Below are 23036 nucleotides of genomic sequence, written 5' to 3'. Positions count from 1 at the left end.
ACAACACCTTTTACCTTCTGCAGGGGGGGGGGGGGGGGGCACTGTGGAGACATGCACACTATCATGCACTAGTCGCCATTGCCGTTGCCAATCGGAGAAAATGCGTTTTATCTCTTTCATCTGCTCACACAGAAGAGACCACATACTTTATAGATTTTCAGCAAATGGGAAGAGTGTTTCTAACTTTGTTTGAGGTTTGGATTTTTTTTTTGCCTCTGCTGTATCACCTCTCTTCTTTAAAAGGCTCCATTTTTAGAAAGCAGACATGAAGGATGAAACGGGCGGTACATGTTCCCTGACCATGTCCATCTCACTTTTCCTCTAATATTCACATTTCTCTCTGTATTTGCTTTGAGTTTTCTCCAAATTCCTTTTCTAATAATTTTTTTATAATTTTCCTTAGCTGTCCCATTTCATTGCCTATACACAATATACTGCCCCGTGTTTCTTCTCGCTTCCTTCACTCTGTGGACTTTGTAGCAGATTAATTAATTATTATTATGCATGAGTGTTTTGACTCTTTTTCACTCTGCAGGACAGCTCTGGGATGCGTCTTTGGAAGAGGAAGTGGTTCGTCTTGGCTGATTTCTGCCTTTTCTACTACAAAGGTGAGTCTGTGTAACAAGACCTGACATGAGGGAACCTGCGGTGCATTTTTTACACGGTCTACACAAACAAAATAAAAAGAGAATCGGATCAAACAAGCAGGAGTTGTCAATGCATTACACACACACAAATAAAAAAGTAGAAAAACAGGGGAAAGAAAATATGTAGTTTTAAACTGCAAACAGCAGTCTCTGGGTGTATTCCCTGAAGAGCTGCTAGACCTTTATCTTACCCATAAAAGTTCAAAAAGTCTGTTGCCGTCTCCAAGTTCCATGAATTAAATGGATAAATTAGAGAAATAAATGCATTGAGTTTCCTGCTATTTGCCCCTTTTTAAAAGTAGCAGTCTGAATGAACAGCCAACATACTTTCCTTCCTGGAACCATTTTGCAGCATATTTTGCCCCCCCGCTTTGTTTTTGAGTAGACTGCCAAAATGAAAACAGCTAACTAAATAGCTAGCTCTTCCACACTGAACAGTGTTGTTATTGAGCCTTGGCAGCACTTCAGTGTGGTTCATTCACTGATCAGAAAATATATACATTTTAGTTTCCGACCCTCAGCTATGTTTCTCAGTGCATCTTTAATTTTCATTTCTACTTAAAGCTATTTCTACGCTGATGCTGATCATAGTTTAAATGCCTACTGAGATAGGTCATGAAAAATGAAGCTTAAGAACCATACAGACTTTGAAATTTCAAATGCTTGTCTGAGTTTATCAGTGATTAGACGTCAGTGTCGAGCTTGTTCCAGAACTGTATGTGTCAACCTGCGTTAACGTTAAAAACCCGTATTTATGTAACACATTTACTTTGGATTTGACAGCATGAACTGTGGGTTAAAAGTACCCGGGCTGAGGCCACATTCTGATGGTTTTGTGAAGTAGGGCCGACAAAGGAGGCAGTAAATCAGTCTTGGCGGCCTCTAATTGGATTTTTCTTGGTGAAAGACGCATGTGACAAGACCCCATACACATCCCACACTTCATAACCACTGGGCTCCGTCCTCCTCCTGTCTTAATCTGCCTCTCCATGCGTTGCTTCCCCATCTCCATATTTTTAACAGAACCTTTTGGGAGTGACTCGTCCTGCCTGCTCGCCTCAGCAGCGGGGTGACATCAATTCTCTGTCATTTCATTTTGTCTCATTTCTCCCTCAGTTCAAAGGTTTCTGCTCGCAACATGAAAACTCTCGGTCTGTCCCCAGCCCCGCTCGTCTTCTCCTTTCATCTCTTGGGTTTGCAAAGACAACTTCATGTTCATTTTTCCCTTTTTTCTTCGTGTGGTGTGTGTTGCTTTTTTTCCGTTAGGGCTTTAGAGGTCACTCAGTCTGTGTTTATGCAACTAAATCGACCCTGTATTTGCAACATACTGTGCTGTGAAAAAGTGTAGGCACACATAGGTTTTTGCTTTTTTGCCACACTTTAATGTTTCAGATCCTCAGGACAGTTGTAATATCAGACAAAAATAACCAAGGTAAATCCACAAATGGCGCTTTTTAAGTCGTTTTAAATGATCCCATATCCATCTTTAGCTCTCTTGTTTAGAAAAGGACATGTCCCCCGTCCAATTCATGCCATGCTACACCTGTAGTTGTTTATAGGGAGAAGGAGAGGGATTTTAGGAAGAATTTTTTTTTTCTCTCGTCCACATACTTATGAGAATTTAAAACACATGATGTTATTTGCTAATCCATGCTGCATTTTCAATCCCAAATTTGGTCTGAATCAGTCCGAAGTGGAATGGCCCTCGTCTGTCTCACTAGCCCGTCCCCAAAAGTTGTGGCTTTGGTAAACGTGCCTTCAGCCCACACTGACTCGCACATCTCTGTTACAATGTTCCAGTAGTCTCTTATTTCCCTCTCTGCAGTGATTATTTGTTCTAAGGTAATCTTTGCCCTCGGTAGGTAAGGGTATGCTTTATTTTATTTGAACTAACCTTGTTTTCTCTAATTTCGCTCAGCCTTTTTTCAAGCAGGAAATTCTATTTGGTAGCATCAGTGTTGCAATAACTCCAGTAGTTGCACTGAGCATACCAAATGTTCATTTCTCATTGTGATGACATTTTCCTTGAGGAAGATCTGTATTCTCAAGGTAGGCATGGCCTCCTAATGTGCATTTAGAGGCGGTTTGTACTTAGAAATAAGAACATTCCTCTGATTACATGCAAACAGATACTGAGGTTTATGGCATCTCTTTCTTCTTTCTGTTGTAGCCTGTATTACTTGATTTTATAAATGAATATTAAATACCCACATATTTAACTCATTTTATGCAACAGAAGCCCCCTACCATCATAATCTTTTTCAGTTTGCTAGTTGTATGTACAGTTCCTTGCAAAGGTATTCATACTCTCTTATTTTTCAGATTTTGTAATGTTACAACCACCAACTTTGATGCATTTTATCTATTATTTATTTATCTACCAGGACAGTGCATATTGGTGACAGTACATCTGTAACGTGCCTGTTAGCCAAAGGCTAGTTTTCATCTGTAGTCATGTTTGCCAGTTGTCCAGTGGCACCCTAAAAGAAGCATAAAATATTATAAACAATGAATTAAACAAGAGTTGAAACAACAAACTAGGGCTGTGTTATCCCATTACAGTATAGAAGCAGCAACAGCAAAGAAGCAATAATCCAAGTCAAATTAGTCAAGAGAAGCAGCATTGTTATTTATGAGCACAAACACCAGTAACAAAGGGTTTAGCAAAAGCGACAATGCAAGTGACAGGTATTAGTAAGCAGCTTAAAACATTTGATAGAAACAGAATAAAGTTACAAGCATTGTTAGTAAAAAAAATGTTTTACTGGGATTTTATGATAGTCTGAAACAGCAGGGGTATGGAAGAAGGTGCCCTGGTCAGATGAGACCAAAATTAAACCTTTTGGCCAACACACAAAATCAAATTTTCCTTGTCCCCTTGATTCGACCTCATTGTGAAACATCGTGTGGTGGCAGCATCACGCTCTGGGATGCTTTTCTTCAACATACGGCTTTAACTCTTTTTGCAAACAAATTTTCGCCTCTAGAAATCATGGTTGGGGTTAATGGAGGACCCAAGTGCAGAGTGTGGGGGTGGCATAAAGGTTGACCAAAAGAAAGAAAACAACACAACACACGAGGTGATAAGAACGGAAACTCAGTAACTGAACATCGGATGTGGAGAGAGGAATGGAGAAGCAAGGGACAGGAAATTAAACGGAGTAGCACGAAGCATAAACAATGGAAGAAACCAGCGATGAGAAATGAAAACCAGAGAGTTAAATACAGAGGAATGTTTGGGGAGGAGCGAGACAAAGGCAGGTGAAGGTGATCCGGAGGAGCTGAGAAACAGCTGAGACTGATGAAGACAGATGAGCTGGGTGCGTAGGAGGGCAGTGGACAGGAACTGAAGGAAAACAAAACGTACACAGAATGAACTAAAATGGGAGCAACTAGAAAATATAAAAGGGAGCAAACAAAAACGTAAAGAGACTCCAAAACCAGTGGTGGGAAGTAACAAAGTACAAGTACTTCGTTACTGTACTTAAGTACAATTTCCGTGTATCTGTACTTTACTTAAGTAGATTTAATAATGGATACTGTACTTTCTACTTCACTACATTTCTATACAGCGTTTCGTTACTCGTTACATCCAAGACGCATTTCGGTTTTTTGATTTGTTCGTTAGTTTGAAAGTATCCAATGGCGAGAGCAGAATCAGTCCGCTGAACCAATCCAAAGCAGGAAATAACCATTAGGCCCTCCCTCAAGAAGAGCAGCACAGTACGCAGGACCTGCAGAATCATTAACTCCCAGAATGGAGTCCAAGGATAGTCATCCTCCAGAAGACCTGCCCCACCCATGGCCTTATTTAAAAGATTTCTTTGAAATAACTGGGTCAAAAAACGCTTCCTGGAGATTCCAATGCCGCTTTTGCCTTCCCCGAAAGCATGAAATTCTATCTTTCAAAAATTCACTATCAAATTTGAAAAAACATATTGAGGTAAGTTAAGTTGCTAAACGCTGTCGATATCGATCCCTGGAATTCTGATGCATAGAATAAAATATCTAAATCTAAACTGTCACAGGGGTAAACACAATAAAAACATGCTTTATCTGCAGCATTGCTCATTAAAATGGTACATTACTGATTTATTAAAACTAAATACAATAGGTACACTTAATGACATTATATAAGCCGTTAGGTATTATGGTTGGCAAGTACTTTTACTTTTAATACTTAAGTAGTTTTAAAAGCTTGTACTTTCTTACTTTTACTTAAGTAAAATAATAATGTGGTACTTTGACTTTTACTTGAGTAAATTTTTGTCTGTGTATTTGTACTTTTACTTAAGTACATTGTATGAGTACTTTCTCCACCACTGTCCAAAACTCAAACGTCTAAGTATAATAAGCATAAAGAAATGACTAAAAAAGCACAACCTAGGGAACATAACAGCAAACAGTCAAAATGCAAACACATAAGAAAATCTAAATCCAAACACTAGATGTACAAATCTGGTAGAACCACATCTCCAAAAGACTTGATGCTGTATTTGCAGTGAAAGTAGGTCCTACAAGTAAATGACCCATGGGGGTGTAGCATACAGATGATGCGATTAATTTGGTCCCCTGCCTCCAATCAGAAAAATCAACTGTAACGGCCGGTAGGCCACTAAATTAAAAATTTAGTGGGGTTTTTTCCAACGTTAAAATGGAACGTTTTTCACAAGAAGTGGTTGAGACAACTATTTAAAATCTCTCGTTGTTGCGAATGTAACCAGCGTCAACGTTTGAGCCAGCGCAATAATTTAGGCCAATCAGGCAATTTGACCACAACTTTTTATAGGTATCCTATTTCACTTTTTAACTGACACCCAACAGCCAATCAGAATCAAGTATTCACCCATACAAAGGTATAAACAGGTTTACTCCATTCCCAGCTCCTATATCCGAGGCAAATGGAAGGCAACAAAAGTCATACAACTATTTTCAGATCCATGTATCGTTTTCCTTCCACGTCACAATAAAGCACCGCTTTATTTTTGTCTCTCACATAAAATCAGATGTGAGGTTATAATGCGACAAAATGCCAAAACATTTCAGACCTCATACTAGTGAAAGGCGCTGTGGCTGTAATGCAGCTGTGACCCGGGCAGGTTTACTCCATGTGCGTAAGGTGGCATGCGCATGCCCGAGTAAGCCAAGACACGGCGTGGCAGATAAAAAGCTCTCCCCGTCTCGTCCACCATTTACGGAATGTCTCCTCCAAAGGCCCTTGTGTTATTTTTAACCAACTGCCCCTTTAATCCACAGCGTCACCTTATCACCTTCCATCCAAACACTCAGAGACACGAACATGTGGCACGCACACACGTTTTCATATCCACGGTGAATTTTACAACGATGTAATCACTAAACACGCTCTCTCACAGAGTGTAATGCTCTGACACACTATTGGATAGAAAGCAAATATTGAAGGAGGTGTAAGCCTGGACACCATCATTCAAGGAGCAGCTTTAAGTTTAGGGTTCAGGTAAAGGGTCAAGAACTGAACCTTGTCAGCCGTGGTCCTCGCTAATGTAGGAGGATAAATGTTTGTTTGGGGTGATGTCAGCGAGGAGAGGTAGCAAGCTGCCAGCTGGAGCCGGCCAGCGTTTACCCAGTGGCTCTGCTACTCATTTAGCTTCTGGCATAACACTGTACAACGAGTGACGGCATGCGAGTGCTATGATACTGGTGGCAGGCAGGGGTGAAATTAGTGGGTGATGAGTGATACTTATTTTATTGCCCCTTCCTTTCCTCCCTATCTTTATTGCTGTTTTTCCTCACCTACCACACCCTCATTATCCACTCTCTGCTGCCCTTCACTCATCTCTCTCTCTCTCTCTCTCTCTCTCTCTCTCTCTCTCTCTCTCTCTCTCTCTCTCTCTCTCTCCCCACAGACAGCAGAGAGGAGTCAGTCTTGGGCAGTATTCCTCTGCCCAGCTATGTCATTTCACCCGTGGGACCCGAGGATCACATCGGCCGCAAGTATGCCTTCAAGGTACGCCTCTTTTTGTCGTGCACACTCTCTATGCTGCGTTTCTAACTTTTTTTTATCACTCTGACACTTTTATTGAGGTTTCTCAGCTCAACATGCGGGTTTGAATGCTTTAAAGTCCATTTCACAGAATTGTCCTAATGAAATAATCTAGACTTCAAAGCTGTAATAAGGCTGTAACAACAGTAAAAAAAACACAGAAATGCAAGTTTCTCTTTCACTTCAGCGTGAGACAAAGCTTCTGGACGCTGTCCATCATGACCACCAATTGAATGAGGTGCATTACACCAAAGTTATTCCGTCTTGATGGACGTAGATAATGGGGTTTTATTTCCACTGGAGCCACTTGAGATAAAACGTTCCTGCTATTTAAAGCTGAGAAGTTTCCACTGAGTTATTTGTGTCATTTCTGGCCCAGAAGCTCGTGGGAAGCTTTTGTGCTGACGGCCAACACAGCACCCTGCAAAAATATGTGTACCCTTTGTGCTTTTCCACATTTTGTCATGTTACGATCACCAACCTTGAAGCGTTTCATCGGGATTCTATCTGTGTAACAAAATAATGAAAGGGATGGCAGGCCTTTGGATTAGGCCTCCCTGAATCAATATGTGATAGAAATAGTCATTACAGCAGCAAGTCTTTTTGTATATGTAGCTGCCAGCGTCACACATTTCCAGACTGTTCCTCCTTCTTCTTTGTTAAATAGAATGTGTGTAAACATAATTGTTTGATTCTTAATGCAGATTCTCGATTGGAATTAGGCCTGGACCTTGCTAAGACATGATCTATTCTATTGTAGCTGTGTTTTTGTCCTGCAAGAAGCTAGCACCACTGCCTAGTCACACGCCTAAGAGCCTCAAACAGGTTTTGTTCCAAGTTTGACCTTGATTCGCTCCATCTGCCTTTCCAACAACTCGACCAGCTTCCCTGTCTCTGCTGATGAAACAGGCCCACAGTATGATGCTTCCACCACCATGTTTCACTGTGGGGGATTTTGTGTTCAGGCTTAAAAAATAATTATTGTCCCCCCCTGGCCAGAGCATCTTGGCCATATACTTGTTGTGACCCTTAAAGGCTTTCCAGGTTTTGTTCTTGCCACATTTCCATAAATACTAGATTGGTACAGTATAAAAGGAATAGTTGCTCTGTGTTGAGATTCTCACACTTGAACTGCGGAGCTGTGCAACTCCTCCAGTGTTGCCACAGGCCTCTTGGCTGCTTCTTTGATTCGTGCTCTTCTGGTGTAGGCCTGTCACGTCAGGTGGATGGCCATGTCTCCGCAGGTTTGCATTTGTCCCATGCCCCATTTCTGTTTGCAGAAGATGCAGAGTGCTCTAGAAGATGTTCAAAACTTGTAACTTAACCCTGCTTTAAACCTCTCCACAGCTTTCCCCCTGACCCGTCTGCTGTCTTTCTTTAGCTTTAGAATTGTGTTTGTTTGCTAATGTTCTCTAACAAACCTCTGAGGCCATTCACAGAGCAGCTGCGTTTGACCTGAGGTTAAGGAGTCTGTTTACCGATTAGGTGACTTCTGAAGGTATTCCATTGAAGTGGGTTTTATTTTGGGGCGTTAGAGAAAAGGAGGCTGAGTACAATGTGACAGATTTTTATTGTAAAAGAAAATTGAAAGTCATTTTGAGCTACTTTTTGTTGGTTTATCTTGCCAGATTCCGATAAAAGACACTGAAGTTGTAAGGTGACAAAATGTGAAAAAGGTTAAGAGGTATAAATACGTTTGAAGATCACAATAAGACTTTTTGTAACACATGGTTCATAACTGTTTCCATAGATATGGTTTGTTGTTTGCATCACCACACAGAGTTTTCTTCTCTTTAGATAAGCATCACATGGTTTCACAAACAGCAGCCTGTGGCTCACACCATTTATTGTGTTTGGTTTTAAAATCACAAGATCTAAAAAGACCATCCACTCTTATTCATAAGCATGCATCTTTTTCACTCTATTTTGGTTGTGCTCTTTTGGCACTTCCAGGGACTGACTTGAATTACAGCTAGGATTCCCACTGCACCACCAACACACCGCGCAGCACTCCTCCACCTGTTGTAACAATGTCTATTACAGCCGATTGTCTGTCAGTGTCTCTGTTGAAACGGGCCGGCTCCTCTGGAATGGCATGAAGCTTCCCCGTTCCCCGAGGCTCTGCCTTTTTGCAGCTCGGCCCATAACGCGTGAGGCTGAAAGGCAGGCCTTGCAGCTCTGCGCACAGATGTTCAGACTCAGCCATGTGCCAGTCAGCTCAATGAATCCATTCAAACCCATGAGGTAAAATCTGCAGATCGTGGCGTTTGGTCCAAAGGCGGATGGCTGAAAAGTGAAGCAGTGTATTTGTTTCGAGTCAAGTTGTTGGCCATGTTGTTGTGGCAACGCATTGGAGTCAAATGCTCAGAGCTGTCACACCTGCAGCCTTTGAACCTTGTCTGAGCAAAAAGCAATCCTCCCAGCAACCCTCGCTTCTATCTGGATAAGAAGGTCTGCTTGTCTGCCTGTTGAGCTATGTTCACAGGCAGTGAGTTACTTTTACTCAACTGGGAGCATAAAACTGGACGGTGTATTGAATCCTGTTTGTTGCAGCAGTAAATCTAATGCTGCACTGAGACCTGAGCGTCCTATTAAACCTCCTTGTTTAATAACTAAGCTTTGCTATCACATTTTCCCTTGCTGTAAATGTATCTCCGCAGTGATATTTACAAAATATATAAACGTCCAGAACAGCCAGTTAAAAAGTTTATTGCTGCTGTGTTTTTGAACTTATGTTCATCCTTCCTGAGGATGTCTGCAAATCCCATTTTTTTGCTGTTACTGTTAGATAATGTCTAATAACATTTAAAACGCCTTATTGCATCAGTACTATTCTCTCAGGTTTGAAACCAAAGTGGAATCACACTCATGGTAAAAAAAAAAAAAAAAAGTACCCCCTCTATTATAAATCACCACATAATGAAAATGATCTGCTTCTACATTTATTTAGATCTAACCTCAAACCTCCTAAATGTTATAATGTATTAAACATACATGAAACCGAAATGGAGAAGCTATTTAAAAAAAAAACAAATACTAAGGACACCTTTTCTGCTGAGTTTTTGCAGTTTGCTGCTCTAGATCAGTGGTTCCTAACCCTGGTCCTAAATTAACCACTGCCCTGTGTGTTTTAGATCTTTCCCTGCTTTAACACACCTGATTCAGATGATTGCAGTTCGGGGAAAGCCTTATTAATCAGCCATCAGTTGAAATCAGGTATGTTAAAGCAGGGAAACATCTAAAACATGCAGAGCAGTGTGCCCTGAGGACCAGGGAAACACTGCTCTAGACGCATACTGCTTAGCTTTGTGTTAGCACAAAACTAAGCATTGTTGATAAAAAATATCAACAATGACTCTGAGGTCAAAGTAACCCTTTTTATCCTGGAAGTGGCATTTAGAAAAGCAAATGTAGCTGCAAGGTCATTTCCAGGCAGCTGGAAGTCCATCGTTCTACATCGAGGAAGATTATTTAGGAGTAGCTGCCAATCTTCCCAGGAGTGGACTATACTCCCACCCCAGGTCCGATTATGCAACGCTTAGAGAAACTGCAAGAGGAAAAGTAACAGCTGAATGAACACCAGTGCTTTGGACGTATGGGACCAACTAGCACAAATATGCAGCTTCATATTTGAAAAAAACAAACAAACAAAGCTTGCCAGCAAAAAAGAGCTGATGGCAGCTGTTAGGCATGGTGGTGGAGGGCTGATGATTTGGGCTTTTCTTGTAGGCATTTAGTCGACCTTGGACTCCTCATTGAACAAAAGTATTCAACAGTCCAACGTGAGGCCAATCTAACTGACAGCTCTAGCTTTGCAAAAATGGGTTCAGTAAAGCAATGAAGCAATGTTATGTCAGGAACAGTGGGCCTTTATCTCAGCACAACGGTGTGAGAGGTTTACAGAGGACGGCTGCAGGTGATTGCTGGGTGTACTTAGTTTATCTCACTCAGCCTTTCCAGTTTGTCTTCCTTGTTAATTTATGACAGTGTGGAATGTGTTGAGTGTTATTGTGCACTTGAGGCTAGAGTTTGATTTTTATGGCCTTGAACCACAGAATTCAAGGTTTTAAAGAAGGTACCTTTTCTTTTTATTGTGGGATTAAATAAAACTCTGAGTGTCATTCGGCTACAAGTCAGTGTCTGTTTTTATCAGCTTCTTCATGCTGCTTTTTTGGTTTTTATTTCAGTCAAATATTGGAGAGTTTACTCATTAGTTTGGCCTTTTGTAGAAAAATGTTGTGTGTTAAAGTCGCAACATTGCTGTTTCTGTTTCCTTTACTGGAATATTATTCATATTTAGGCTTTTTTTCTGAAATTGTGACTCACTTGAAATTAAAAAACATTTCTAAAAAGTTTCTGGAACAACTTTACCAGCTTCCAAGGTGGATGATAAAGGTCGACGAACTGATAAGATGAAAACTTCAGCAAACCTTTGCTCCTTATGTTGCAGAAGTTTTCATCTTACCATTAAAATAGCTGCAAAATGTTGAAACTACCTGCTTAATATGATATTAACATCCCTAATTCAACAAGGCCAAAGTCTTGCAGAAAGGAAAAAAATAGGTTTTTGCTTTATGAAGGTCTTTAAACTTATGTTTTGAGCTTAGGATTCATCCATTTGTCTTATTTATGCCCACCAAACAGTTCAGTTTAGAGTAACCGTGCCACCTTGCAGCGGTCCATGGGTCTAGCAGAACCGCTGACCAGACTGCTTGTTGATGCTGAATCCTGCTGGAGAAGTCCGTATAATGTTGCCCTAACACTGCCAGTGAAAATCTCTGCTCTCTCCTGAGAAGTCGCCCTGTTGCAGCGCACTAAGGTGAAAACACAAACTGTAGTTTGATTTAAACACGACACTCAGCTCTCTGCGGCTCTCTGGATCCGACAGTCAGCCGGATATAAAACCCTCAGCCACCCTCCCTCCACGCTCCCCTTCCCCCCTATTTACCAAACCCTCTCCCTTCTCTTGTTACCATTGGCTGGCTGCCTGACTGGGACCTCCCTCCCTCCCTGTGAGTGTGTTGAGCCGTCCAGTGAAAGCCCTCCCATAAATAGGTACTCTACTGCTCTCATGTGCGCTCTCTCTGCCAAATGTAAACCTTATACATCCCTTCTGCCTGCCGTTGGTGTGGCTTTGTCTTTTGAAAATGGGACAACATACAGCAGCTGCGTATATCCCTGTGTTTTGGTGCATGTCTTGAGAATAATGTGGATTTTTGGCTGATGTTTTGGTTTGCTGTCTGTGCCACCTCTCTTATTTCTGATGTCATTCCTCATTGTTTGACTCCTTCTCTCCCCTTGTCTGTCACTGCATCGTTCCTGGTGTTTGTCTATGTGCCGAGACCACCGTCTCCTTCCTCTCGTCTGACCTGCTGTACCAGCACGCAGTCGGTGTGAAGAAAAGCGTTGCAGTGTGTTTCTTATATCACCTTGCTTTTCCAGAAAGTAGCAGAAGGGAAAGAGGTTGAAAAGAAAGACTTCCAGGCAGGCTGTGCAAACCTACAGCCACCAAAAAATGCATTACTTTTGTTCTTTTTCCCCAAAACACCTAAAGAAAAATGGAGAAAATAAAGAAACCTGTTATACTTAACTGTCATGCTGATAAGAAGGTGTCTTCTCTTTCATTGAGGTTTTGCATTGCAGGACTTAATAAGCAGTTGTTGCTGTACATCAGTCTGGGAAGAGTGTGTTGCAAGAGCCCCATTTAGAGTTTTAAATATTACAGGCCATGGCAGTTCTATTAGAAGAATGAGTAAGTATACTTTCCTTTGAAAGAGTTGGAGGAGAAAGCCTCTTCTCCTCATTAAAAAAAAACACGGGGGAACAATATAGTTCAGACAGATGGACCCAAAGTGGAAAAGTTTAGGCATAATAGACTACCTTGTGTTTGGTTTTAAAAATAAACTTATTAGCAAAAACTCTTCATTCCAACTATTTTGCAGGGTGGTAGAGAGCGGAGATAAGGGCCTGTTTTAAAGCCTCTGGTTTAAAACAACTCCTATCAACTTTGTTTGGATGCAAAGGTCGTCTATAATCAAATGTAGGTTTGTTTGTCAAACAGCTTAAGCTTAGCCCGAATTGGGTCATAAATGGACAAATCAAGCAGAAAATCCACAACAAAATGGCTGAAAAGTTAATAAATTAGATTATTTTTTATTTTTTTTTACATTTAATTAGATTAAAATGCTACCATGGGACTTTAAAAGAGCTCTGCAGAAACAGGTCTGCAAACCTCAGTGAACTGAAGCAATGTTGTAAAGAAGAGGATGAAAATTCCTCCTCCACAATGTGGGCGACTGATAAGGTCACACAGAGAACATCAGGATTACATTACTGGTGCTAATGGCGGTTCTACAAGCATTTATATTATATCATGGGATGTGCTCGGTTCTCCATTTTGGGCTCACAGTTTGCTGTAGAATAATGAATCTACCATGTGTTCTTGGATGCTCGATGCAAATAATTCTAGAAGCTGGCAAAATATAGAGATTTGTTTTAAGTCCTGAAACAAAACTAAAATAGGTTTTACTCTCTTTTCACCATCACTGCAACCCTCCACCGTGATTTCATGTACACACCAGACTCCGAAGCGGCAACAAGCTTTCTGTCTAAGCGCTTGGAGTTTAAATCCAGCTTTCACGGTGGCAAGTTGGGGAGAAGGTAACTTATCAGGAGCTTTGTGGCGCTCCGGCAGCTGCTGCTTATCGCTGAGCGCCCAACGGGCTCTTTAAATAGCGTCCGGACAAAAAAAAAAACGAGAGTGCCCGTTTGTCAGCGGTTGTCCGAGAGCGCTGGGCCGAGCACCATTGTAAGCTGTACTGTGTGTGAGAAGTAAGTGATATTTTCAGGCTGCCGCGGAGAGAGCACACGAAAAAGGCAGGAAGTGATTCAGAGTGGAAAATACAAAGGCAAAAATAATGAGAGGAAGCGTTTGAAAGGACGTCGCAGAGGGTTGAACTGATAAAGGCTTGTTCCTGAGAAAAACGGGGCTTGAAAGAAAGAGTGAGAATGGTGGTATTTTTTTCTCTCTCTCTTTTTTTTCTTTTTTTTTGGGCCTTTTTCTGTGTTTAATCAAGCGCAATTAAACAAACCTGGTGCTGAAGCAGATAATCAGAAACCGACTTAAAAGTGTCGCCAACTCCCACACACATCCAAACAGAGCAGCGTGAGCTTTCCGTGCGTGGGTGTGCTAGCCGTGCACTCAGAGCTGAACGACCCTCTCAGCATTCCCGATAAAGGCAGGCACAGACGCCTGTTTTATTTCCGTCGGCTGATGGTGTGCGCTGCAACGGTCTGAGTGTTCAGATAGGACCTGGTTTATTAAAGATCTCCCCTGTTTATGAGGCGCTGGAACTGTAAACCTTGGTACGTGTTTGTGCATTAAATGCTTTATTTATCCGTGTTAAATAGGAGCTCATTTGGAGTTTAGAACAGTTTTGGTTTATTTAAAGTCATATTTTTGTACATGGAACGTTTTCCAAGACAGATTTGTGCACGCCTGTGCACAGTGGGTCCTGCATGTCTGACGTTTAGGCCGGAGTCTCATCAAGGCGCCCGTCCCACTGTAGCTATAAGAGGCCATTTATCAGGGAGCTGATAGGGAGGCACGCTTTGACAGCTATATCCTCACGGTGCTCTTTTGCTTTGGTTGAACTATTTCGTCTGTGTTTCGGGTTCTAGTTTTTTCAGACGTAATTCCTAACCAGCCTCCTTCCCTTTCCCCTGCCATCTGATCTAACTTAATATATCCCTGCTCCTGAAAATAACAGGCTACCGGAGTTGTTGTTTTTTTTTGTTCTGGACGGCGTCCCGATGAGTGTTTTCAGACGTCTGTTTTACCCAAACAACCTATTACAAAGCTTTTTAGGAAGAAAGGTCTGTAATGAAAGGCACTTCCACGGAAATTGCCCCGGAATAGCTGGTAAACACCAATGTTGCAGAAAAGCATAGCCCACCGAGAAATATAATGAGGTTTAAACAATGTTAGCAAAATAAAGTCAGTGTTTTACACACCCTACGCGCTCCTTTAGTATGAACGCATCGCGGTAGACGTGCTGGCAAACACATCACATCACACGGATGCCATACGGTGATGTGAAGGTATGTTTCATTTATCAAAACGGTCTTTTATCAACTTGAGGTATGATATTAAATCCAAAACCATGTAAGTTTTTTTTTTTCATTTTCAAGGAACAAAAGGTGTGGGTGTGTCATGTATGAAACCAGGACCTCAATCATCAGGATCTTATACGTGACTCTGATGTCTCAGTAAATTAGGACATGATCAAAAGGCAAATCTTTGTCATTAACGTCATCATTACAGTGAAACACATTACAAAGGCTTATTAGAGTGATATGCTTGAACCATGTGTTATGGGATGTGCTGTTGAAATTCTGGGGAAGACCGCTGATTGGACGGCTGTCAAGTAGACAGGATGTACACCACAAAGGGTCATTGCTAAAGATGCTGGCTGTTCACAGAACAATAATAATATTTCCCTTTATAGTCCCACAGACGGGAAGCTCTGCGTTTAACCCATCCCTTAGGGAGCGATGTGCTGCTACACTGAGTGGCGCAAGGGGGGGGGGGGGCAATCTGTGGTCAAGGGTTCTTGCTCAGGGACCCAGAGTTGCAGACTGAGGTTTGAACCACTGACCTTTGGGGCCTCTCCAGGACGCTAACGCCCAGCTCTCTAACCCTTAGGCCACCACTCCCACGTCCCGTCCTGTGAATGCTGTATCCAAGCATATTATGGGGAAGTGGAAAAAGTGTGAAAAGGTGCACAGGCAACAAAGATAACTACATCTCTTGAGAGGAAAAGTGTTGCAAACGGGACTTGGCTCCAGCCCACACGGCCATGTGTACCCATACCTGCTTTAATGACAGTAGTATTGCTGCGCTGAAGTAAACCCCTGACCGCTGTTGAATCTGTTGAGAAGAAGATGAGAGATGCTAGATGAGCTGAAGGCCTTGATTAAAGTGACCCTGGCTTCCTCAACACCTCGGCGGTGCCACAGGCGTCGTGCCGTGCCGTGCCGTGCCACATTCATGCGGTAATATATGAGAGCTTATCCTGTAGAGTACATAGACTTACTGTTTTTGAGAAGATCCACATTTCTATAGTATAAATCTCTTTTCTGGTCTTGAATAATATTCACATTTTCTGAGAAACAAACTTTGATTTGCGTAAGCTGTAATCCACAATCATCAAAAATAACAGACATGCCTGAAATATATCAGTATTTCTAATGAATTGCTATGATACTTTTTGTTATAATGCTTTAAAGTTTCGCTTTTTGATTTGAATTACTGCAATAAATTAGAGTTTTGTTGATGTTCTCATTAGTTGATGACATCGTTGATGATTGTGTGTATATTTTGGGGATTGCGGTACAGACCAACGAGGCGTAGAGTTGGAGAATATGCCAGGAGCAGCGTTGTTTCTTTTTTTTTTTTGACTGATGAAGACAATCAGTGTTTCAGATAAAGGAATAGTTTGGTAAGAAAGAGCAACTCCTACATCCTGCAGCTTTTAAACAGCCTTTTTATTTATTTATTAAAAATGAAGCAAAGTTTTATGTGCTGGCAGATTGTATGCTTCACTTTCATGCTTTTGACATTTCCCTGTAATCTGGTCATAAAAATATGATTGTATTATTATATGTGTAATAACTGCGGTAAAAATTACTCTGGTGAACTTAGCAAATGGATTTCAGTCTGTCCGGTCTTTACATGTCCTCCAAGGTGTCGAAAAACTGTAGCAGAAAAGTGTGTGAAGAAAACTATAAGCAAAAACTAATTAACTGTTTTATTTCACATATATCATAAATTTACAATAAAAACGTGGTTCTCTTGTCTGGAGAATAAGAATAAAGCGAGGTTTAGATGTGAGGAGAACTAGATGCTGAATACCAAAATGAAGAAAGAATGAATAGGTGACTCTAAAAAGTTTAGCCGTTGTTAGCCAATAAAATATCACCAATTTTCCAATTCACTGTACAAATGTTGCAGCTTTAACCCAAGACTGTCACAATAACATTCAATGTTTCAAATATCACTGATTCATATATCTGTAGGAAAGCAAAGATTATCAGCCAATGTGTCATGGACACATGACAAATGAGCTTAAGAAATAAAAATTGGCATTCAATGCTGCTGCGTCGCAACCACAATGAATGAACGGCAGAATCAGCTTATTAGATCCAACCTTTAGAACAGTCCTAATTATGTCAGCGCCCTACCTGAACTCCCTGGAAGAGCGGCCAGGCCTGCCAGGCTACTGAGTCCTGGTGGAGTCGAGCGAGCAGTGCAATCAGCCCCGAATATCATGAAGTGTCCGGGTCAAGCAGATACTTTGGCGTGCTGAGCCAGGGAGCTGTATTTCAGAGGGTTTCTGTCATTATCAAGGCTACGTTTGGGCTTCTGAAACCAGCTTGTGTTCAGAAGCGGACGTGAACTAGAACGTGGTTTGTGTGCGTGTAGGGCTCTCCTTTGCCAGGGTTTGTTTGGACTTTACAGTAACATTTCAGCAGGGGTGACAGCCTGCTTCATTCACCAGTGAGTTCTGTGTGTACGCTACAGCGCCGGCGTGGGCGTAATGTTCAGTGTGTTGCTGACTGAACGACGTCGAAGCCAAAGCCGCCGAAGCACGTTCGTCTTCTAACCCCGAACCAAGCAAAGAACACTGGGAAAAGATCTGTGCCGTCGCCAAGGCGTGGATCCCAGCGAGACAATCCCCAGGACAAATCATCCATCCTGCAGCCGTTATTCAGATAAGGATTTAGAGTATGAGAGATTCAGTGTTTAATTACTTCTCATTTACATGCATCTGTTCTCAATAGAGGACTCGCGTTTATCTGCTGGTCTCAGCGACAGAGGCACTGGAGGAACGAAGGAAGGAAGGAAAAGTGCATATGTGGATTATTTAAAAAGCTGGGCTCAGTGAGCTTCTGAGGGGATCTAATAAACCCCCCGTTCACAGGAAAGACATCTTTATCCAGGCTACAAAACACTTAGACACTAATAAATAATCAGCAGCTGTTACCCATAAGTTCTTTAAATTCCAGACTGGGTTTTCTTATTTGATGGTGCTATCCCTGAGGTCTAGCTAGAGCTAGATGCTGGCATCATGTTGGGATGTGAGGCTGGAATATTCTCAGCCTCTAATCAATTCTTAATGGATTTTCAATCAGAACGCTCCGTGCTATCTGCCTCTTGAGGCTCTACTCTGGACTTGGCACAGTAACCTATGAGCGAGACCGTAGATACCTTTTTGAAGATCGAGTTGCCACAGCAGCCATAAACAAACCGATTTTTAAGAAACAAACCCTTATTTTTACCTTCCGCTCCAACCACCTCCCTGATTTCCATCTCTGCCCGGTACTGCGCTGTGTTGTCTGGATTTGCTGCTGTTCCCGCCTACACAACGAGAGTAGCTTCTTGAATACGCCGTCTTCTTGTGGATTTCTCTGTTGTGCAATAGCGTGGGAAATAAAAGAGATGGCTGTGAACCCTGAGCTGCAATAAGTAATCTTTTGGGACAGTGGAGAAAAAAAAATACATGGAAAGATTGCTGTAGCATTTATTACCACACAAATCTGTTGGAAGCAATCTATGCAAGCCGTCTCTTATTCACAAAATCGATGCAGGCGTGAGGCAGAACATTAACATCCGTTTACATATGTAAAGCGTTTTATACCTCGTGAGCATTTTCACGTTTTGTCTCATTACAACCCTAAACCAACGTAGTCATTGGAATTGCATATAATAGACTAACAAAGAATTGCATATGAAACAAAATGATACATTGTTTTCAAGGAAGATAAACTAAAAATAGGAAAATCTTCACATTCAGGGGGGAAACCCTCCTCCCTCCTCAGAATGACAACTCGGAGGCACAGCCTCCTCCGAGACGACGTATTTCAACGTCCGACCTCGAAGGATGTCACTGTTTGAGACAACAGTAAGGTTCCCTTTTTAATGTGGACACCATGTGTGCTATAGCTCTGATTTCCACATTTAATAAAACCCTTTCTGGGAAAATTTTCTCCGTGGTTGCCATGGTTAACCACGAATCAGCCGACCCATTGCCATTCTAAGGTGCTCTGCATTGACCATCTATGGTTGAATCTGGGTGTGCAGAGGGCCGAACATGAGCTGCAACCTGGAACTCATACCTTCAGGTGCAGTTGTGATTTCTAAAGCAAAATTGTGTGCTGGTATCCGTGCACACGGTTTTATAAATCAGGATTTTAGGGTTTTTTTTAGGCATAAGTAAACCTTTAGCATAGATCATGTGTAATGTTGTTGTTTTTTTTTTTAAAGGAAACCCTTGAACTTTTTAAAATCCAAACTTAAACCCCTTATTTTTTTTTAGGAAAGCTTTTAATACTCAGTACAACTGGTGGATTTTATTCCAGATTTCTAACTTTTATTTATTGTTTTACCTTTAATCTGATTTTGAGTGATCTTTATGATTTTACTTTAAAGCACTCTCTGATTGGCTATTTCCAAGGGGCTATATAAATGAATAAATGAAATGGATAAAATAAAGTTGTGTGGAAGTTTAAAGCGGAGTTATGTTATAAAGGAATATCCCAAGCTTTGAACACCTCATGGGGCACTATTCAGTACCTATACTCACTATTCAATGCCATCCAACTAAACTGAAAGTCCCAGCAAGGGAAGTATTTAATCAGAGAAGCCACCAAGTTGTCTGTGAGGAATCTGGAGGAGCTGCGGAGGTCCACAGCTTATGTACATGTATATGTATAAATATGCAGTTAATAGAGGAGTGACAAAATGAAAGGCATTGCTGAAAGGAAGGTAAATCAAAATGTTTTTTTCTTCCAGCATTCATCCAAAACTTTACTTGTAACTGAAATCTATAACTCCAAATCACAATGATGGCAGCATCATGCTGTAGGAATGCTGACCCAGAGGTTTACCTTCAGTATAACAAACTAAATGCACAGCCTAAGCGTTTTCATGTGTGGCCCATTAAAAATGCTCAACAAATGTAAATCAGTCATCAGTCATATCAGTTGATGCAAAAATGTTGCATCTGTTTAAATGAACTACAGTGTTCATTCTGTTTGCTCCCTGACAAATTTTGGACAATGCCACTAAAGTGGGCGGTTCTAGCAGACCCTGAGGGTCAGGGCTAAGTGTGGGGGATAAGCGGGGCTGTGGTCAGGGCGAGGGAAAGTGAGTTGTTGAAACATGAAGGGTGACCAGGGCAACACCCGGGCGGGGGGTTGTGGAGCCCAGAGGGGCTGGGCATTATGAATTGGAGCTGCTGGCACGACGTGACGCCTCAGAGATGCTCAAAGCCGCGCTGCCAAGCAGCAGAGGACAGATTGGGTGCTGATTCTGGGTAGTAAAGTGATGTTAGCAGCGTCATTGCTAACATTGGCTAACTTTCAAAGCAAAAACAAACACTATCAATTGACGCGTGCAACTCCTGAGTCTGACTCTCCATGGGGGGCGTGAGTCTGACTGAGATGCTTTTATACCAGAATGTGATGACAGCATGTGACGTTCGAACTAAAAGGAGAATTCAACTGCTATGGCCACCGTTCAACCCTAAGAGGGCAGCACTAAAAGGGGTTTAAGACAAATATTGCAGAACTAAACAAGTTCACACGAAAATGTAAAAAAAAATGCACAATAACATTAAAGTAGCACCCTTAGGCCCAGTTTTTATAGTTTATCTGCAAAAAAAGTAGATTTTGTGGTGAGTTAAACTTTAATCTTCCCAGATGTCCTCCAGGCATCGCGTGGTCCTGTGGTGTTTAAGAGTCTGTAGCTTTTACATCTTTATAGTAGGTTTCTACGTAAAAATACCAGAAGGTAAACAGTTCTAAAGGATAATTTTTTGAAATGAAATGAAATGAAATTTTATTCGAACATGATACAAATATAAAAATAAAATAGTGCACAGTAACAAGAAGTGCATAAGAAGGAAGAGAAAATACAGATTTATTTTTTTTGTTTCAGTTAACATATCATGCTCAAAATGGGGTAGGAAGAAGTGAGAACTTATAAACTCCTACCCCTAAACACTTGAGACTTTAGAGTCCTACTGTCATTAAAGAAAAAAAATCAAAATCAAAGTGGCAGTTAGAAGTAACAGTTACTAATATTTCCCTATACATTTTCCCATTTTATGCTGGTTTATCTTTCTAAACCCTTACACCAAGTTATTATCTTCAATACACACCATAATTCACGTGAACGCTTCTATATTTTCCGTTCTCCATCATATCAGTGTATCCTTCCTTACACTTCTGAAGATTGGTGCTGCTAAGTGTCTGGTACCTTTGCCTGTACAGCCGTGGCGTGTGATTTCTCTCTCTGCATTGGTCGGTGCTTGTGCTGCCGTTGATGTTTTTTGTTGTCGTTGGCCAGCATGCTGCCCCGTGTCTTTGACCTCTGCGCTGTTCTTCAGATGACCTCTGTGCAGCTCCAGCCACCACCTGACCCGGCCTCTGCTCTCTTCCTTTAGGCTAGCCACACAGGCATGCGTTCATACATTTACAAGCAGAGCTCTGTGATTGGCTCGCAGGCAGAGCACACTGGGATGCGGACGTATTACTTCAGCGCCGACACCCAGGAGGACATGAACACCTGGCTGAAGGCCATGAACCAGGCCGCGCTGATGCAGCACCACCCCGGCACACTCAGGTAAGCCTTCACAGCTAGTACATTACAGCACACGTTGCCAGAGGATGTTGGGTTTAAAAGGTTGGTTGTAGGTCACCTGAGGTCCTTATCTACATTTTTTTCCTGATTTATTAAGGCAAACATTTATAGTTTGGGGAAAAGAGGTATGCCAGGTTTCAGTTGTAGGGTTTTACCATGAACAATAAGATAAAAATCATCTCGTCAGAATTCAACCTTACGACAAATATTTAAAACACACAAAACAACCCACAGTGTTGTTATTAATTAAACAAAGCAAGGGCCTCGCAAATGTTTCGTTCAAATATTCAAATTTGACTTTTGGAAAATCTCAAAGGTCCAAAACAACTTAATACAACTTACTAGAAATCTCTTTTTTTTTTTTTTTACATTTGCATATACAAGGTGCGAGCAAAAAAAAATGGTAGTTTTTTTAGGGATTCCTCTCATTTTTGACAGAGAGCAAGATAAACCTTCTCATTCCATAGTTTACAACATTAACTCAAATAACTGTACATGACTCAACGAATAAAGTGACTTTCCTTCAGTGTGATCAGGATACTGAAATCAAGGCAAGTGAGGTGAAAATTAAAAATACCCAAAAACAGTTACAGTGCTTCATAAGCTAGTGTGAAATCTTGGTTCCTATGACACTTATTTCTATTTTTCTTAAAATCCCCTTTTATGTTGTTCAAAAGTCGAGCTTTATTTTTCAAAATTCCATGTTTTACAATGTGACAACTTCATTTAATCTTACCAAGTATTTAATATAGTAAGTAAGGTAATGGTTACTGAAGGAAATATCCACTGTTCTGTTTAAAATGAAATGAAAACCCAAATAGTTTCTGCAGTCCACCTAAAAATTTACCTTTGAGTTATCTATAAACATTTTTTTTATAATAAATTAGTAAAACACGTTCAACAATACAAACAACTCTTCAGATATTAACTTAGATTTCGCAAATATTTTTTGTGACTTTTTTCTATCTCACTATAATAATGTTCAGGAGTCTTTAAAAATAATTTGTTAATTTAATTATTTTCTTCTTCCATTGCTCTGTTTTTGCCTCCGATGTGGCAATTATGTGCTGTTATTGTTGCAATCAATAAATGTCCTTTTTGTTAGAGTGTTTTATTTATTGGGATTGAAAGATAGGGACATAACATTTTATTTTAGCATTTTGTGGTATTTGTTGCTATAATGATAAAGTGACAGTAAAAAGCAGTAAAAATGCACGAGTCTCTAAGGGAATACATCCGGCACAGAGAGTCAGGAAGTCACACCCAGAAATACTGCGGTAAAAATCAGACATGCATTTTTGATTGGCTGGTTACTTAATCCACCACTTACATTAATTAGTGCAATTGTCCTGCTAAACAGCATAAAATATTTGCCTTTCAGTCATTTTTATCAGGGTTCTCATGCAACTAACGGCGGCAAAAATAGAACCAGAAGTAATATCTCACCCATCATGTCAGTTTTGGGAGTGTGCAAACATCATCAGTTTGAATTAATGATGATAAATCACAATTGTTATTGCATATCTTCCCCCCAATAATGATAAATGATAGGATAATTACCCATCCCTATTATTTATTTTTATTTTGGCCCTCTGAGCTTGACCTCATGCATCTGTCGGCCTTTAAATTCACCACTCCGTTCTGTTTTTTTTATACTAGTGCT

The 23036-nt window shown here is 41.0% G+C and overlaps 1 protein-coding gene across 14 annotated transcripts in view; it reads left to right on the top strand.

Annotated features, from left to right (window-relative positions):
• Window positions 1-23036, top strand: part of LOC105926237 (pleckstrin homology domain-containing family A member 7) — a 222529-nt gene that overhangs the window by 162852 nt on the left and 36641 nt on the right. For 11 of the 14 annotated variants that reach the window (XM_036146563.1, XM_036146554.1, XM_036146578.1 and 8 more), the window contains 3 exons: window positions 536-608; window positions 6533-6633; window positions 21177-21355. In XM_036146563.1, the coding sequence (XP_036002456.1) occupies window positions 536-608; window positions 6533-6633; window positions 21177-21355 (353 nt within the window). Of the gene's footprint in view, window positions 1-535; window positions 609-6532; window positions 6634-11283; window positions 11725-21176; window positions 21356-23036 lie in introns of those variants that run through there. The other 3 variants (XM_036146571.1, XM_036146605.1, XM_036146602.1) reach the window with 2 other exon arrangements.

Source organism: Fundulus heteroclitus, chromosome 2 (genome assembly GCF_011125445.2).
Source record: "Fundulus heteroclitus isolate FHET01 chromosome 2, MU-UCD_Fhet_4.1, whole genome shotgun sequence".
Taxonomy (NCBI): Eukaryota; Metazoa; Chordata; class Actinopteri; order Cyprinodontiformes; family Fundulidae; genus Fundulus; species Fundulus heteroclitus.
The sequence above is the reverse complement of the archived record's forward strand: the minus strand, read 5'-3'. Positions and strand labels throughout refer to the sequence as shown.